We start from the raw sequence: 20,026 nt of genomic DNA, 5'->3' as shown, positions 1-20,026 counted from the left end.
CTTTCTCTTGGCATGTTTTGGTATAAGTTCGTACAGCTATCTTTCTTTCCTTTTGGCAATGTTTAGCCTTAAGTGAATTGTATATGAAGTACGGGGATAATTCCATTCCCAGAATTCCGAATATGCCTCATAATCCCTATCCACTATTCAGTATTAGAGTTTCTATGAAGATTAAGTATTGCCTAGTAGGGCTTCTATGTGTCAAAATATAATGTGTGGGAAGCTATCTTTCATTCCCAGTGAGATGTATTTGATACAAAAATGAGATTATGATTCCATAGTGGTTCACCGAGCCCCATGAAGGGCCGGGTACGAAATATATATATGAAGATCACCTGAAGGAAAGTACATGATACGATCTCTTTCTTCTTTTGGCATATCTTAGCTATAAGTTAAACATGATACGATCTCTAAGGTAATAATCTAGCTTGCATATGGTTACTTACTACTCTGCTTGTGCATATGGTTTACATATCCTTATCGAGTCCCATAGAGGGCCGGGTATGACCGAAGTCCCAAAAAGGGGACGGGTATGATATAAGATGATATAAATATTCACCGAGTCCTAAAAAGGGCTGGGTATGACCGAGCCCCACCAAGGGCCGGGTATGCTATGTAAATGCAATGATAAGATGACATGATTATAGACCAAGTCTCATTAAAGAGCCGGGTATGGTATAGTTATGCATATGGTGACATTAGGATAGATTTGTAACACCGAGTCCCGCAACGGGCCAGGTGTGGAATATCATACTGAGATACATGACCTTATTTTAGATGGTGCAGGTAATGTGATTTACTAATTGTTATAATTGTTTCCTGCATCCCTACTTCAGCTATTGTCTCAGTTATGAAATGTTATGCTTTATATACTCAGTACATGTATCGTACTGACCCCTTGCTTCGGGGGGGCTGCGTTTCATGCCCGCAGGTACAAATGTTCATTTTGGAGATCCATCAGCATAGAAAGAATCTAAATATCATGAATCATACATAAGGTAAAGTAAATGGGGAAATAACATAGAAAGAATCTAAATATGAATCATAACAGAAGAATGTAACTCGATGACATAGACTTTATAACATTTGTCTAACTAATTCATCTATTAACCAAGAAGGGTCGGGGCTAAGACATGTTTCTAGCTCACCCCCAATACGAATATAAAAAAGTCTTTCGAAGTAATAAGAAACAACTCATAACTAGCCCCCGATAAGACAAGGACTCAACAACACTTTGCCAAATAAAACTCAACTAGTCATGTGTATGAATGTGGTCCTCAACCCCAGATAATGTAGGAAACAAATATACATTAGTACGTTTGAAAGTACTAAGTTTGTGGGCATGGCAATATGTATCATAAAATGCAATGACCAAATAACATACATGATAAAAATAGGTAAGTTGAGTTATGAGGAAACTTTAACGACCAAATCATTAAAAGGCATACCTGAAAACATGAAAGAACATAAGTGAACATACTGGTCCAAGGCATGTGAGAAGCTATGAGGAGTCGAAGGATAGATTTATATATACTCTAGTGTTGACTTTACCCAAAGGTAAGGTGATAGCTTATGCTTCAAGGCAACACATGGTGCATGAGAAGGATTACCCAACTCATGATTTAGAGTTGGCAGTAGTGGTATTTGCTTGAAATTTTGGAGACACTATCTCTATGGTGTACATGTAGATGTTTTCACTAATCATAAGAGTTTGCAATACATTCTCACTCAAAAGAACTTGAATCTTCGACAAAGGAGATGGCTTGAAATATTGAGGGATTATGACATGAGTGTGTTATACCATCCGGGTAAGGCGAATGTGGCTGCTGAAGCTCTTAGCATATTGTCCATGAACTATGTTGCTCATATTGAGGATTAAAATAAAGAACTATTTCGGGATGTACATAGGCTTGCCCATTTGGGTGTTAAATTGATTAATTCCAAAGATGGTGGTATTATTGTGCAGAACGGTTCTGAATCATCTCTTGTGGCAAATGTAAAAGCAAAGCAAAATATTGATCCCGATTTGGTTGAATTGAAGAAAATGGTTGTCGAAAAAGGCATTGAGGCTTTCTCCCAAGGGTGAGATACGGTTTTGAGATATCAAGGCAAACTGTGTGTGCCGAATGTTGATGGCTTGAAAGATATGATATTGTCCGAAGCTCAAAGTTTATGATATTCTATTCATCTTGAGTGTACAAAGATGTATTAAGATTTGATGAAAGTGTATTGGTGGAATGTCATGAAAAGGGACATTGCAGACTTTATGGCTAAGTATCCTAATTGCCAACAAGTCAAAGTTGAGCATAAAAAACTGGGAAGTTTGGCTCAAGACATTGAGATTCCTACTTGGACATTAGAATCCTTGAATATGGACTTTCTTACTGGTTTGCCTCGTACTAGTAGGAAATATGACTCTATTATGGTGATTATTGATGAAATGACTAAGTTGGCTTATTGTCTCCCAGTTAAGACTTTATATTCAGTCGAAGACTATGCTAGATTATATATCTGAGAGTTGGTTATTCTTAATGGTGTTCCATTGTGTATCATTTCTGATTGAGGTACTTAGTTTACATCTCAATTTTGCAGATCTTTCCAAAAGGTTCTTGGTACCCAGTGAAGCTAAGTACATCCTTTCACACACATGGATGGTCAGGCCAAACGTACCATTCAGACATTAGAGGATATATTGTGAGCATGCGTGATTGATTTTAAAGGAAATTAGAATGACCATTTTCCATTAATAGAATTTGCCTATAATAACAATTATCATTCTAGCACTCAAATGACTCCCTTTGAGGTTGTGTATGATAAGAAGTGTAAATACCTTATCGGTTGATTCGGGGTAGGTGAAGTTTCTTTGATAGGAGCCGAGTTGGTGTTTGAGGCTATGGAGAAAGTTAGACTCATTAGAGAAATATTGAAAACACCCCAAAGTCGACAATAGAACTATTCAGATATAAGGAGAAGGGAACTTGAATTTTAAGTTAATGATGATGTTTACTTGAAAACTTCACCCATGAAGGGTGTGATGCATTTTGTCAAGAAAGGGAAGTTAACTCTGCGTTATGTTGGCCCATACAAGATTTTAAGGCAAATTGGTAAGGTGAACTATGATTTGGATTTACCTTCAGGTTTAGCATCGGTGCATCCGGTGTTCCATGTGTCATTATTGAGGAAGTTTATAGGTGATCCTATATCCATTATGCCATTGGACAACATTGATGTCAAGGAGAGTCTTTCTTATGAAAAGGTTCCGGTTGAGATCTTGGACCGGCAAGTTAGAAAGTTAAGAAACAAAGAAATAGCTTCAGTAAAGGTATTATAGAGGAATCAAGATGTTGAGAGTGCTACATAGGAGGCCGAAGCCGATATGATGTCCCGATAACCTCATCTCTTTCCTTTTGTGCCTAGTTAAGGTATTTATCTCCTTCATCATCCAACCAGCCCAAATCATGCATTTCCATTGTTTACATGGTTTCATATCATTCATGTTCATGAAATGAGTCTTAAAGTTATGTTTTGAGTAGATATTAAAGATTACATATTTTTATGAATTATCGAGATGTTTTGTATTCATGTTGGGTTGTTATGTTCCTTTCCTATTCCATTCATGAAAGCCTGATTTTATTTGAGGATGAATGTTCCAAAGGGGGAGATATTGTAAGACCCTAGAAGTTAAAAAGTAAGAAAATGAGGGTCGAAGGAGGAAATTATTGAACACCTAAAATTTTGGCACCAGGTGATGACCACGAAGGCCATCAGGGGCCATGGTGTGCACCACGCCTCATGGTGAGCCACAGTGGTGGTGACCTTGAGGGTCACTCCTATAGCGTGAGGTCCACGACACGGCACCACGGATAGTGATAAGCACAATGGGCCGTGAAGCCCTCTGTGGTGACCCCTCCCCTAAGACGTCAAATAATGATCCCAAGGAAAGGGCCACGATAGACCACCACGGGCCATGTGACCCTTCACGGACCATAGTGATCTCCGTGGTGGTCACTCCTATAGGTCACCCTGCAGGGCCTACACCACTCCCAAGTTTTACAAGTCGTGAAGCACTCCACGGACCATGAGGGTTTCGTGGAGAAAGTTCTAAACCTTTTCCTTTCAACTCCAAAAGATATAAGTCCAAATAAATCATTAGGCACACCACCATAGGCCATAATGAGCATCACGGTTTTTGATGGGTCTTTTGTGGTGTATCCTAGTTACAGTTTAATGAGGGGTAGTTTGGTCATTTTTCTATTCTTTTATTAATGTATATGGATATTTTTTGGGACTAGATTCACTATGAAAATATCCTAAATACTCCCAAAACTACTATTTTCCCTCATTAATTCCTAATCAACTTTAAGACATCTCTCTCAATGATCATTGAAGGATTCACCTTCTTCCTCAAGCTGAATTACATGACTTTATGTGGATTATGAATTCCCATGCATGAAGCCTATTTTAAATGATAATAGTATGAAGTATGATTATGAATTCAATGATTTCAAGGTATTATCATGATCTTCATTCAAATTGTCTATGCATATGAGTTTTACTTTAAATTCACATATGAATTGTGATCATGAATTACAAGTATGTTCAAAATACGAATTTTATACAAGTTATGAATCTAGGTGACTTAAGGCCCTATGTGGTGACCAAAGACCTAATTATAATAACTATGCAAGTATGATTTTTAATGATGATAGGACAATTCTCACATTGCAATTATGTTATGAAATGAGTTATTCTACGAAGTATGAAGTTTATGAACAAGTTATGATGTAAGCTAACTATGTTTACTATGTTATGTATTCTGTGGGATTTGACTTCGCACCAAGTGGAATTGAGGTAGGGGCCCTACCAAAAGCCTTAGTAGCAGCCTCATGTCTCTTAAACTACGTGCCACCACAGGTTTCCTTATGGATTTCTTAGCGGATCCATATATAGTATGTTATGATCTATCTCGAGGGGTAGAGTCTACCTTAGCAAGTAGATTCCCCTTTCTTCCATTGTATGGGAAGAAATTGGGATTCCATATTATAGTTGGCATGATCTTATCGTCTGTTATGGTTCTATCCCACATATGTATGATCTCTTATGTACTTTTATGATTTTAACTATGTCTTTCGAATGCTTTGATCACTATGATTCTCTTATGACTTTACTTATCTTATCTTATCTTATCTTACCATGTACTTTTCTTGATCATTGCATCTTATGTTTTATATTGTATGTCATGCCCTCATACTTAGTATATTCAAACATATTGATGCATATTATTGCCTATATTGTCTGATAATGTAGGGGTTTGGTTAGTCCTCATCCATTAGGGACTAGTTATGAGTAGTTTGTTTTCAGTTTAAAGATTTGTTACATTTTCATTTGAGGTTTAGCTAGGGACATATCTTAGCCCCCGTTCTTTTCATGAAGTAGAGGCATTTTATTGTACATATATTTAGAGTCTATGTTGTCAAATTTTCATACTTTTTACTATTCATGATTTAGACTTCTTCTTATGTTAATTCCATACTAAATTTACCTTATGTGTGCTTTATGATATGTCAAGAGGCTTGGTTGGAGCCCTTCGAGGTTTCGATTGCTGTGTTACGACTAGTCCCTAATTCAGGTCGTGACATATATGTTTTATGAAATTTCAAGATTCTTGGTTAGAGCCCTTCGAGGTTTTGATTGCCTTGTTATGACTAGGCTATAGGATGGGTCGTGAAATTGAGAAGGCGGAGTTGGCTACTTACCAATTGAATGGTGTTTCTAGAATATGGTTTGATCAATGGAGGAGAGAGAGGCCTATAGAGTCGGATCCGTGAAGAATTCAAAGGAGTGTTTCTTGATCACTTTTATCCATTAGAGTTGAGAGAAGCAAAGATACAAGAGTTCGATAATCTCAAAAAAGGAAATATGAGTGTGAAGGAGTATGCTCTCAAGTTCACCAAATTGTCAAAGTATGCCTCGTTTATAGTTGTTGACCCAAGAACTCATATGAACAAGTTCGTTTCGACTGTGTTGAATTTGGTTTCAAAGGAGTACAAGATGGCTATGTTGAATAGAGAAATGTATATCTTAGACTCATGGCCTATATGGAACAAATAGATGATGAGAAGCTAACGGAGAAAGCTAGAGAGTTTAAAAGGGCAAGGACCGATGGTGGTGATTCCACTCATGGTAGGTCCGGCAATAGTGGGTTTCCTCAATTTTGCCAAAGGTATCCCGGTCAAGGTTCTTTAAATGATCCTACTCCAAGGTTTGATAATGATAGGGTGTCCAACCCTAAGCCTCAACGAGGAGTGTAAAATATCCAAGCTATCCCCGCATGCAAGAAGTGTGGGAAACATCCCAAGGAAGAGTGTCTAGTGGGATTGAATGTATGCTATAGGTGTGGCAAGACGGTTCATCATGCTAGGGATTGTAGAGTTAAAGAAGGTCATCCTCAAGGAAAATTTTCTCATAGAGGGAAAGTTCTACAAGGTGCCCAAGCTCAACAAAAAGGTGGTCAATGCAATAATTGGTTTTATGCTCTTTATGATAGACAAGAGGAGGAGGAAACTCCCGATGTTGTTACCAGTATGTTACGAGTCTTTCACTATGACTTTTAAGCCTTACTTGATCTGAGTGACAAATTATCTTTTATTACTCCTAATGTGGCTATGTAATTTTATGTTAGCCCCAAAATATTGTTGGACCCTTTATCCATTTATACTCCCTGAGGTGAGTCTGTTGAGGCTAAAAGAGTTTATAGAAATTGGAGAGTTTCGATTTTTTACAAAGTTACTTCATGTGATATAGTTGAACATAATATGACCAATTTCAATGTTATTCTTGGTATAGAATGGCTATATGTATGTTATGCTTCTATTGATTGTAGAACCTGTGTGGTCAAGGTTTGAATTTCCTAAGGAGCTAATCCTAGAATGGTAGAGTAGTAATTCCGTGTATAAGGGTCAATTCATCATATACCTTAAATCTTAGAAAATGATTTCCAAAGGTTGCATCTACCACCTTGTACGGGTTAGGGATACTAATTTTGAAGCCCCTACTCTAGAGTTGGTCCCTATTGTTAATTAGTTTATGGATGCGTTTCCCGATGATCTACTTAGTGTTACTCCTGAAAGGAAAATTTACTGGAGCATAGACCTTCTTTCCGACACCCAACCTATTTCTATTTGTCCATACTTAATTGCTTTGGTGGAACTAAAAGATTTAAAGGATCAATTGAAAGATTTGTTAGATAAGGGCTTTATTAAACAAAGTATATCCCCATGGGGTGCTCCCATTTTAGTTTGCTATAAAGAAGGATGGTTCTCTTTGTATGTGTATTGACTACTAGCAAGTAAACAAAATGACCATAAAGAATAAGTATACAATTCAAAGAATAGATGATTTATTTGACCAATTGTAAGAGCAAAGTTTCTTCTCTAAGATTGATTTCCATTACGGTTATCACCAACTAAGGTAAGGGAATGTGATATTCCAAAAAGGCATTTCAAACAACGTATGGACATTTTGAATTTCTTGTTGTGTTTTTGGGACTAATCAATGCCCCCACAGTCTTTATGGACTTGAGTAATAGGGTGTTCAAGCAATACATGGACATGTTCGTGATTGTGCTTAATGATGATATTTTGGTTTACTCCTGAAGTAAGAGGGAGCATGCCAATCATTTGAGGATATTGTTGCAAGTACATAGAGATCTTCAATTATTTGCCAAGTTTAGCAAGTGTGAATTTTGGTATGAGCTTCTTACGTTTAGTCTGTTACTATAGAAGGTTCGTGAAAGGGTTTTTATCGATTTCATCTCATTTGACCAAGCAAACCCAAAATAAAATGAAGTTCCAATGTCTAAAGCTTGTGAAAATAGTTTGTAAGAGTTGAAGGTTCGTGTCACTACCGCTCCTATTTTGACTTTACTAGAAGGGTATGATAGCTTTGTTGTGTATTATTATTACTCAAGGATAGGAATTTGTTGTGTGTTAATGCAACATGGTAAGATGATAGTCTATGCTTCTAGGCAACTTAATGTGCATGAAAGAAACTATTCGACTCAGGACTTTGAACTAGCAGCAGTTGTGCTTGCTTTGAAGATTTGGAGACACTATCTTTATGGTGTCCATGTGGATGTATTCACGGATCACAAGAGTTTGCAATATCTTTTTAAGAAAAAAAAACTTGAACCTTCGACAAAGGAGATGGCTCAAATGGTTGAAGGACTATGATATGAGTGTATTGTACCATCCGAGTAAAGCTAGTGTGGTTGCTAATGCAATTAGTAGGTTGTCCATAAATAGTGTTTCCCATGTTCAAAATGGTAAGAAAGAGTTGTTTAAGGATGTACATAGATTGCCTCGTTTAGGCATTTGTTTGGTCCATCCAAATGGTGGTGGTGTTCTTGTTCAAAATGGTTCGGAATCGTCTATTGTGGTGGACGTTAAGGCTAAACAAGGTAATGGCCTAGTGTTAGTTGAGTTGAAGAAGTCACTTTCTAAAAAAGCCATTGAGGATTTCTCCCAAGGGGAAGATGGTGTGCTTCGTTATCAAGGTCAATTGTGCGTACCCAATATTGTTAGTGTAAGTGACTTGTTATTGGATGAGGCCCATAGTTCTCGATATTCGATTCATCAGGTATCCACCTAGATGTATCATGATTTCAGGGAAGTATATTGGTGCAATGGCATGAAGAAGGACATAGTGGATTATGAGGCAAGGTATCCTAATTGTCATCAAGTGAAGGTCGAGCATCAAAAACTGGAAGGTTTAGATCAAGACATTGAGATTCGTACTTGGAAGTGGGAAGATGTGAATATGGACTTTGTGATGGGTTTTCCTTGTACTAAGAAACAACATGATTCTCTTTGGGTTGTTGTGGATAGAATGACTAAGTCAGCACATTTTTTATCGGCGAAGACTTCTTATAGCTCCAAAAATTATGCCAAGATGTATATTAGTAAGTTGCCGTGTATATTTTATCGGATCGAGGTACTCAATTTACTTCACATTTTTGGAAGTTGTTTCAAAATGGTCTTGGTACGAAAGTTAAGTTAAGTATCACTTTACACCCTCAAACCGACGGCAGAGCCAAAAGAATGATTCAAATGTCAGAGGATATGTTAAGGGTATCTGTCATTGATTTCGAAGGAAAATTGAGATGAGAATCTACCATTGATTGAGTTTTCCTACAACAATAGCAATCACTCTAGCATCCAAATGGCTCTTTTTGATACCTTGTATGGAAGAAGATATAGGTCCCTAGTGGGATGGTTTGAAGTGGGTGAGATGGTATTGATTTGTCCCGATTTAGTATTGGATTCTATGGAGTAGATGAGGCTCATAAGAAAGAGGTTGAAGACCTCTCAAAGTCGCCAAAAATCATATTTGGACATTAGGAAATGAGACCTAATGTGGATGATTGGGATTATTGAAAGTTTAACCCATGAAGGGTCTAAAGCGCTTTAGTAAGAAGAGGAAATTGAATCCTAAGTATGTGGGACCCTATAGTATATTGAAGCGTATTAGAAAGGTGGTATATGGGTTAGACTTTTCATTTGAATTTGCTATGGTTCATCCGTTGATTCATGTATCAATATTGAGAATGATTGAAGGTGATCTGATTCTATTGTGCCATTGGAAGATGTCAGTATTGAAGAAAACTTGACCTATGAGGAGGTTACGGTGGAAATTCTAGAGCAGGAAGTAAAGAGGTTAAGAAAAATAGAGGTTGTATCCGTCAAGGTATTGTGGAGAAATCAACAAGTAGATAGTGCTACATGGAAAGTGGATGCGGACATGATAAAGCGATATTCATATCTTTTTCCTTCCACTAAAGCTTAACGTATTAGGTTGTTCTTATTCAAATCGCTTAAATTCCTACGTTTCAATTTTTCTATGTTCTTCATATGCATGCATGTTCATGAAAATCGATTTTAAAGTATTGTTTTAAGCTAATTTTAAAAATCTCATGTTCTATGCATTTTTTATGTGCCATTACAATCATGATTGGGTTCTTAGTTCTCTTTCCATGTCCCTTCATGTACACTGAATCTCATTCAAGGAAAAATATTCCCAAGGGGGAGATATTATAAGATACAGGAAGTTGAAAAGTTGAAACAAGAGAAGATTTCATGAAATTTTGACAGTCCTCAGAGTCTACGAGCTGACCTACGAGTCTTAGGTGATTCTACAAGTCGTAGGAGTCACTCGTAGGACTGATTCTGAGGTTGGAAATTTTACTAAGAGAGGAAGAGAGTCAACGAGTTGTAAATGGGACTCGTAGAGAAACTTCTAAAACGAAGGTTTTGCAGGTTTTTCAGAAATTGTAGGACAAGTTGGGTCTACGACCCATAAACCTTTTCACGAATCATAAGAATGAGTTGTAGGGTTGATTTAGAGACTCAGTTCTCAAGTTTTTTCAGTGTAAGACCCTGGAAATGTGGAAGGTTCTAAATAAAGGATCAGGAGATGAATTTTCAGAAAGTATAGAAAATTGACACCAGGAGCTGACCACGGAAGTCATCAGGGGCCGTGGTAAGCACTACGAAACGTGGTGATCAACCGTGGTAGAAATTCCAAGACTCCGACATTCAGGGGACAAACCACAATAGGGGACCATGCATTATGGTGAGCACCACGAACCATGAGGCCCTCCGTGGTGACCCCTCCCCAAGACCTTCAGGAAATTTCCCATGGAATAGGTCCACGGACGATCTCTACGGATTGTGAAAACCTCAACGAACCGTGGTGTGTCCCCATGGTGGTCACTCTGTAGGCATCCTATAGAACCTGCACCATGGTCACCTTTCATGACATGTCATTCCCTTCACGAACCCTGAAGAGGTTCCATGGTGAAACTACAGAGGCTTACCTTGCAGATTTTTCCAAAATATTTTTCAAGTCCCTTACCATGGGACCCTGGGCCATGGTGAGCATCCCTAACCGTGAAGGGTCCCCATGAAGTTTGTTCAGCCCAAATTTTTAATGGGGCATTTTGGTCTTTTTTACATTTTAAAACTAAATGGTGTCGTTTTGAGGCTAAATTCTTCCATCAAAACACCCTAAACCCTTCCAAGACCTCATTTTTCACACTTAGACTCGAGACACTCAAATTCTCTCATGTCAAACTCTCCCAAGAACTCTAAGGAAAGATTAGGGTTTCATCTCAAGGTTTTTCCAAGTTTTCATCTCTTCTCAAGTCTTCGTTAGGGATTTGTTTTCCCCAAGGTATGTGAGCTTTATCCATGGGTTCTTCCACCCATAGAGCCCAAATGTTTCTCCACTTGATATCTCAAATTCTAAATGATGAATTCTTATGTGGTTGTACATAATGACTATAAATGCATAGATCATGATATATTTGAAGTTTATTTACCTATATTGATGTATATTGACTCTGAATTTCATCAACTGAATAATTTTTTAAGGTCCTATATGAAGGCTTGAAAGTGGTTTTAAAGTGTAAATGGCGGGTTGTTTTGAGATGTGTATTTTGATGCATTTCCATCACTCTCATGAGTGCTAGAATTATTTAATGAGGTACCTCAGGGCACTTCAATTGTCTTGTCACATCTAGGACCTAGGTTTGGGTTGTGAAAAACTTGGTATCAAAACTCGAGATTTTAAAATGGTCCTCAAACTACAGTGTACCATGCCAGATAGGATCTTGTTCATGGTTGTGAAGCGCGTTGCTTGCTATTTTTTCTTTCTTGATCACTATATTTTAAAAACAAAACTTAGTCGCTTACAAATATACAATGACTCATGTCACCCCTAAGAGACCCTATTTAATTTCTTATGAAGTCCACGTAAAAGATGTCAAAATTGCCGGCGGGTCATAGGGCTTTAGAATTAAGAGAGCATCAGACATGCTATGTATCATGGTGTATGAAGTGCGAAAGTAACTCATGCAACAGAACATAAAGGCCAAATTCATATACAACCCCTTTTAACTTATCTTTAAATTTTATTTTGGCAATTTAACTCAACCTTATTCTATTTTAACTCTTCAATTCCATTTTTAGATGTACTATTTAAACATATTTTTTCCCTATTATAAGTATTCAATGTGTGTTAGACAAATATTAAAAGAGTTAAAATAAAACATTCAATTAAATAACGCTACGTATTTTTCTTTTAAGTCATCCAGATTTTTATAAACACTTTTTTAAAATATATTTTCAGAAAAGTGCTTCTGAAAAAATACTTAATTTGTATTGGGCTAATTTATTTGAATTTTTTTTTTTGAAAATAATATTGTGTTTGACTAATTTTTTTTCAAATAATGCTTTCGAAAGTCATTTTATGAAAAAAGACAAGTATCAATGCACTTTTAATTTTAAGATTGTTTTATAGAGATAAATTATTTTAAATATAATATTATAATTTTTAAATTAAATTTTATCTTTATTAAATTAAATGTAAATGTTCAATTTATATATATATATATATATATTAAAAAATAATATTCACATGATTATTTAAATAATTAAAAATATCAAGTGAAAAAAAATTAAAAACCATTCCATAAATTTAAATCACCGCATACAACAAAATTCACCACAAAATAAATAAATATGTGGAATATATTGATAAGTATGTATATACTGCAATATTTTGATCCTGACAAAAATAATTTTCTGCTTTTGCTTTTTTGTGAAGTAGAAATACTCCTATTTAACTTCTTCCAAACAATAGAACAATTGATTCTGCTTCCATTTAAAAGCAGTTTTAATGTTGGCCAAACACCTTGATTTTGCCAAAAAAATAGGTATTTTTTTCTCAAAATAAATGATTTTGACATCCAACATCAATGTCAACACAGGCTCTTAATTTGCATTTACATTTATTGTATCAATTTATCATCTTTAAGAAATATAAGAAAATATTAAATAACTATATTCATATAATTACAAAATTTATTGTTGCGATCGATTAGTGACACAAGTTAATATAAACATTGAGTTTATGTTACTATGAATATATCCATCCTTTTCAATTTATATGGCATCAACAAAATATTTGATCATTCCGATATTTATAATGCTAAATTTTGATGTGATATTGTTTTTCTCAATCTTGCTCTTTACTTAATATTTTAACATTTTACCAAGTCTTTTATACAATAAAATATAACTGATACTTTATATTTTATATAGACGAAATGAATTATATAAATTTTTAAAAATACAATATAGTATCTTTAGCATAGAGAGAGTTAAATAAAAAAAGTAGGTAGATGAAGAAAATAAATAAATAAGTAAAGTAGATGAAGGAAAAAATAGGGATTGAAAAAAACATAGAGAAAATAAATAGGGAAAAAGATTGTTAACAATAAAAATGCCTAATATTAACGTTTAAAGGGATTTCTCGCATGCTTCAATCTCAACAATTTGTCTAGTCAGAATTTAGTGTTTAAATGGTCCATAAAAATGGAGTTGAGGGTTTAAAGTGAAACTAGGTTGAGTTAATGGCAAAATGAAATTTAGAGACAAATTAAAAGGGATTATATGTGTTTGGCCGAACAAAAAAAGAAAACAGGTCATGTGCAAAACTGCAATCTTTGGTTTGCGGATAAATATTTTTTACTTGAAGCAAAAGGAAATACTAGTAGACGGGGGTCCATTTATCCCCCATTTCAATGACCAGATCTTGTAAAATGACCCTTCACTTCAGTTGGAAAGCAACAAGGTCCCAATCCATCCATAGCTTCATGCCTTACTAATCACTTTTTCAGTACTTCAAAAGTGTATAGTTAAGTTTTTCTGGGACAATTTGGCTCTGTTCATGTATCTTGAATATACCATCTCAGTTGGGTTTATGCAAGAAGATGCCTCCTCCCAGTCCCTACCTCTCATTAAAGTACATATATCCCTCAATGAAGAATCAAAGAAAGCAGCACTTGATCATTCTCTCTGGATTTGAATATCAATACTTCATAAGAAGGACTTCTGTGAAAAAGACAATTCACTTCGCTTATAAAGCACCAAGGCCTCTATCAATCACTTTATCCTGACTCCCCCCAAACAAAATTACTGCTCCCAGTTTATACTGTAGTCGGATTTTGGGACCATTTTGGCTTTGGTTCTTGAATGTACAAGTCAAGTGGAGTTTATGCAAGGAGATACATCATGATTCATGGACAAAGAAAGTAGCAATTGGGTTTTTCTACATGGATGTGGAACTCATTGATTATTAATTAACACTACAAAATTAGGAAAATACAATGTTGCAAACAAACCTCATCAAAAGGAAATGCAAAACAACAGCCAGGAGGCTACAAGACATAGATTTCAACTTTCCTATTCCAAATTTGTCAAGAGAAATACTGAAACCTAAGTTAATAACTTAGGACCTGAATTTGTTAAATGGGAGCTTCACTGGCCAATAAATTTGCTGATGTGGAACTCATTGATTATTAATTAACACTACAAAATTAGGAAAATACAATGTTGCAAACAAACCTCATCAAAAGGAAATGCAAAACAACAGCCAGGAGGCTACAAGACATAGATTTCAACTTTCCTATTCCAAATTTGTCAATAGAAATACTGAAACCTAAGTTAATAACTTAGGACCTGAATTTGTTAAATGGGAGCTTCACTGGCAAATAAATTTGCTGATGCTCTCCCTGCTTTCTCTTCGCCAAAACTGACTCTACATTCAAATTTTGACCATTTGAACTCATTGGAGATGATTCAAACTCAGCATTTTCCTTCAAGAAGAATGATAAACCTCTGTTGAACTGTGGAGATAGATCATTCAACTTGCACATATCACCAGCTTTTTCATCCTCACGTAAAGCGTTCTCAACTCTAGTGCAGGGAACCAAAAATGAACCCAAACGCAGCGATAAATCACACCCTATTACAGTCTGATTATCAGAAACATCTTCAAATTCTGTCCGATAATTTTCACTCGAAGCGTTTAAGTTACATGACAGAGTATTTCTTAGAGAAATCTTCTTGTTCTCATCCATAAGCTGAGCATTTGATTTGGCATCACTTCTAGAGCCAAATTTGGGAGCAGAAGGTTCAGATTGACAACCATGATACAAAGGATATATAGAACAAGAAGTAGGGCAGGCACGGGCAGTCTGCATTGGCACAGTTTGTATGCCAATAGATACAGATGAAGGAAATTTCAGAGTTGAGAAAGGAAGCATTTTGTTTGCTTCCGGGGCAGAAGGGTTTGAATTTTTAAGTGTGGGTGAGATGAATTTATCATCTTTGGAGAAAAATTGAATGTTAGGAAAAGGATTTCCTATGTTTCTGTCATGTGAATTTGCAGTAGGTACTGAGTTAGACTCTGGAGTTAGATAATATATTGGACAAGTGTTCCTTCGGCTCATTGATGTTCTCTTTGGTGAGACCAAATGTAAAGCAGCTACGCAGCCAAAAAGATGTTTAAATCAAATCATCCACTATGGAGAATCATAACAAAACAATTACTACTATATCAAAAGTCACACTGTGAAGGATGACAAGTAGAGAAGTTGAAAAGCAGAATTTTCGTGTCATATTAAAAACTGAAAGGAAAAATTGTGAAAAAGGAAAGGAAGATTTAGGGTACCTTCAATGCAAGGTTGTAAGAGGTCCCTAGATTTAGATTCATTATTGTCATCTCTTCTAATTATAGTGTCAACGGCATCATTCAATCTATCCCAAAGAGTTTTAAGATCCATATACTCAGCCTAAACAAACAAAATATAAACCATTAACTCATAAACGAACAGGAAAAGTTTAAAGTTAATGAGAAGGGGAAAAGCAAAACCTCAGAATTGGCCTTGGAGTAAATAATTTCCTCAGTTCTGAAGACAACTATAGGAAGCTTCTCTTGCCATTCCGTATTCTTCTTTGTTGCTAAACAGTGAACCTCATTCACAATCCTGTGAAATCAATCAGTCATAAAAAACTTTTTTTTGATAAAGAAAATGGTCTTGTAAAGGAAAATAAGTACCTGAAAATTTCTTGAATAAGGGAACCTCTAATTGGTTGGTGTCTATCACTATGCCAAGCTTTCCTAACACATTCATAGGCTCTTGGAGGTTTAGGCATGTTTCAGTAACTGGGGAAGAAGTAGAAGGAGAAGCTACAATAAATATATAAAACTAAAAATGCTTCTTCTACTTGATTAAGCTTTTAAATAATCTCGTGACTTCCCAAATGCCTTCAGATTACATCTTTCAGCTATACAGTATCTACAAGTCCCAACAACAAAACGGGTTGTCAGCACTTTATTATTTGCAGTTTTTTTCCACTCATTCACTCAATAATTCAGCAAGTGGGGTTGTGGGGGAAGGTTTTTTATTCATTTTATTTTTTAAATCATTTTCCTGAAGAGTCTTTGATGTGTGTCCCCCACTGAAACACATGCCTGCTTCCCCTGGCCTAAAGGGTCTCTATCACCTTTGCTCTCTTTCCTGACCATTCATGAGCTTTTGTCTGTGGGGTTGGGGAAAATTCGACGCAGGGAGTGTCAAACTGAGCCCACAAACAAAGGACTCACCCAATTTACTCGAATTTTTATGGATTAGGTTAAAATAATTTAAAATTAGATAAATTATAACAAATTCAAGTATTACCCATTCTAAAATAATTGTTTAACTTTCAACCGGCTTTCTGTTTTGGAGAATAATTAAAAGAAAAAAAGATATGTTGCAAGGATATGATGTGAACAACAAGAGAGATCTATGGATATGTATAAGATTAATGTTATACAAGTGGCTGTACATTTGTTTTTATCAATCCATTAATTTTGTCCCCTTACTTTTTCTTACCCAATTATATTACCACTTGCTTTTGATTATAACTCTCTTTTCTTCCTCGGATATAAATAGCCTACATGTTATGATATTAATATAGATAATACTCTCCATTCTATCTTTCTATATTCGTCTTTTTTTTTATTTTGCTAAGTTAATTTATTTTATAACACGCTATTAGTACGAGCTTCCATCACCATGAGTTATTTTAAAAAGGTAACAAAAGGGTAAAAATTTTATTTTCTTAAAATGTCAAATATCTCTAAACTTAAATTTGTTGCTCTTGATATATCCGGAAAAGACTACTCATCATGGGCAATAGATGCCGAAATACACTTAGAATCGATGGTGTGTGCAAAGATGACAATATAACATCTAGTCAAGACCGTGCCAAAACCATGATATTTCTCCGCCACCATCTTGACGAGGGCTAAAATTATAGTACCTCACATTAAAAGACTCTTTTAAACTATGGAAGAATCTAAAAGAAAAATATGACCACCTGAAGTTGGTCATCCTTCCACAAGTACGTCATGATTGGCTCAATTTGGGATTAATGAATTTTAAAAATATAACTATAAATCTGTGTTGTTTAGAATTATAGCACAATTAAATTTATGCGGAGAAGAAATCATTGAGCGAGACAAAATTGAAAAAAACATACTCCACATTTCCACCCGCGAATATGCTCCTGCAGTAGCAATATCGCGAAAAGAGTTTTAAAAAATATTCTGAATTACTTTTTCACATTCATATTGCTGAATGCCAGAACGAAATGTTAATGAAAAATTATGATAGTCGTGGTCGTTGGTTCTTTGCCACTCCCTAAAGTGAATCAGACAAATTATAACCAACGAGAAAGAAGTCATGGCCCAGTCTTGGTCAAAAAAAAATTATAATCATGATACTCGCTTGACACCGAGAAATGATCAGCAGTATAAAAAAAGCAAAAAGCAAGAACCTATACCAAAGAAAAATTTAGAAAGTATATGTCATAGATATGGAGGTATGGGGCACTGATCACGGACCTGCCGATCATCAAAACATCTGGTTCAGCTATATCAGATATCCTTGAAGAGGGCAGAGAATAATTCAGAAACAAATTTTATCTCTGAAGATAATATTGAGCCTATGCATGTGGATGTAGCTGATTTCTTCAATTTTCCAAAAGAAAATATGAATATTGATAAGCCTGATAATATTTAAATAATTTTCTTTTTATTTGTCTGTAATAAGTAATATGTTTATAATTTTCTAATTCATGTAAATAAATAAAATTTGTATAATGAGCTATGTTTTAATTATAATGTTTACTTTATTTTTTTTTGAAGAAAAATATGAATATACCTCAAATTTTGTTTGGATCAATGATCAATCACAATGATATTTGTATAATTGATAGTGGAACGACTCATGTCATTTTTAAAGATGAGAAATATTTTTCCTACTTACTTAGAAGAAAAGCAAAATATTACAACAATTTCTAGTAATTCAAAAATTATTGAAGGCTCCGAAATAGCTACATATTTCTACTTAAGGGGACAAAAATTGTTAAAGAAAATTCACTATTCTCTTCTAAATCTCCAAGAAACTTGTTAAGTTTTAAAGATATCCGTAGAAATGGATATCATGTAGAGAAACTAAATAAAATGAATACTAAATACCTTGGTATAACCAAGTGTGTCTCAAGCCAGAAATATATTTTGGACCAACTTTATCGTCTGACCTATATTATGCAAAAATTAGTGCAATTGAAGAACATTTGATCATAAATCAGAAGTTTACTAATCTAAATACAATTTTCCTATAACATGATCGAATAGGTCATCCTGGATCAATAATGATGAAACGAACTCTTGAAAATTCAATTGGAAATCCGTTATAGAACCTGAAGATTTTTACGAATGATGAATTTTCATGTGCTGCTTGTTATCAAGGCAAATTAATTGCCATACCATCAACCCTGATGGTCGGCACGAATCTCCTAGCTTTTTAGAGCGTATACATGGGGATATATGTGGATCTATTCATCCACCCAGTGAATTATTTAGATATTTTATGGTCCTAATAGATGCATCATCTAGATGGTCTCATTTGTGCCTCTTATCATCTCACAACCTGGCATTTGCGAAGTTATTAGCACAAATAAAAAGATTAAGCGCACAATTCTCAGACTATCCAATTAAAGTTATTCACCTTAATAATGCTGGAAAATTTACATTCCAAGCTTTTGATGATTATTGTTTATCAATTGGGATAAAATTGAGCATCATGTTGCTCATGTTCATACTCAAAATGGCATTGTAGAGTCATTTATTAAGTGTCTACAATTGACAGCAAGACCTCTACTAATGAAAACACAATTGCCGATTACTGTTTGGGGTCATGCTATCTTACATGCAACAACACTTGTACGTCTCAGATCAAAAAATTATAATAAATACCCTCCATCAAAATTAGTATTTTGTCCTTATCATATCATTCGTAGAATAGGCAAAGTTACCTATGAGTTAGACCTACCATCTGATTTGAAGTAATACATTCAGTTTTCACGGATCAATGCTCCGCAAATATATAAGTGACCCTCCTAGAATAGTCTCTGTGGATGAGGTCCACATAACAGAGAAGTTATCCTACGAGGAGAAACCTATCGCCATCTTGAATTGGCAAATTAGGAGGTTGCGAACTAAGGACGTGGCTCCCATCAAAGCATGTGATGAGACAAAGATAGAGAAGAAATATCCGTATGGGTTTCCTACATCTATAGGTAATCTAAACTCCTCAATCAATGGGGTTGACGAGTAGGAGGCCTATAGATGACAACTGGTATAGAGAATTCCCAAAGTCCTGGTAAAACCTCATAAGATTAATTAACATTCGAGGACGAATATTCTAAAGGGGGGAATGATGTTACACCCCACTCTCTTGAGCTCTAAATATCTCTTAATCTTCTTAGAAGTTATCATGTGAGCCGAATAATCTACGACACTATCAAACAACTAAGGAAGGGAGAATGTGATACCCCATAGTAGGGAAGGTTAGAAATAGGGTCATGAGAAGTCGGAAGGAGTTGGAGGCCAAGTAATGAGTAGTAGGACTCGACTTACCTACGTAAGCTATTAACTTAGAACTCTTACATACTTAAGGTACTTGAGTACATACCAAGCTTGCGTAGCAAGGATTACATGTGTTCTTATGGTAAGATGAGATTACGAACCCACGAGGGAGAGAAGAGGATGACACGTGGCAGCAAGGAGAAAG

The 20,026-nt window shown here is 35.5% G+C and overlaps 1 protein-coding gene across 1 annotated transcript; it reads right to left on the bottom strand.

Moving 5' to 3' along the window:
• Positions 1-14,257: 14,257 nt before the first annotated feature.
• LOC129890844 (uncharacterized) lies at positions 14,258-16,277 on the bottom strand. Its single transcript, XM_055966310.1, has 4 exons — positions 15,961-16,277; positions 15,775-15,889; positions 15,574-15,694; positions 14,258-15,387 (listed from the first exon to the last, which is right to left on the bottom strand). The coding sequence occupies exons 1-4, from the start codon at positions 16,056-16,058 to the stop codon at positions 14,573-14,575; spliced, it is 1,149 nt and encodes a 382-aa protein (XP_055822285.1). The 5' UTR covers positions 16,059-16,277; the 3' UTR covers positions 14,258-14,572.
• Positions 16,278-20,026: the final 3,749 nt, after the last annotated feature.

The sequence above is a fragment of the Solanum dulcamara genome, chromosome 5 (genome assembly GCF_947179165.1).
Source record: "Solanum dulcamara chromosome 5, daSolDulc1.2, whole genome shotgun sequence".
In the NCBI taxonomy this organism is placed as follows: Eukaryota; Viridiplantae; Streptophyta; class Magnoliopsida; order Solanales; family Solanaceae; genus Solanum; species Solanum dulcamara.
This window is presented reverse-complemented; position numbering and strand designations above follow the sequence as displayed.

Coding starts and splice junctions, on each gene's coding strand:
- LOC129890844 (XM_055966310.1), bottom strand. CDS start 16,058: ATGCCTAAACCTCCAAGAGCCTATGAATGTGTTAGGAAAGCTTGGCAT. Junction 15,890..15,960: donor CTTATTCAAGAAATTTTCAG/GTACTTATTTTC, acceptor TTGATTTCACAG/GATTGTGAATGAGGTTCACT. Junction 15,388..15,573: donor CTTACAACCTTGCATTGAAG/GTACCCTAAATC, acceptor TTGGCTGCGTAG/CTGCTTTACATTTGGTCTCA.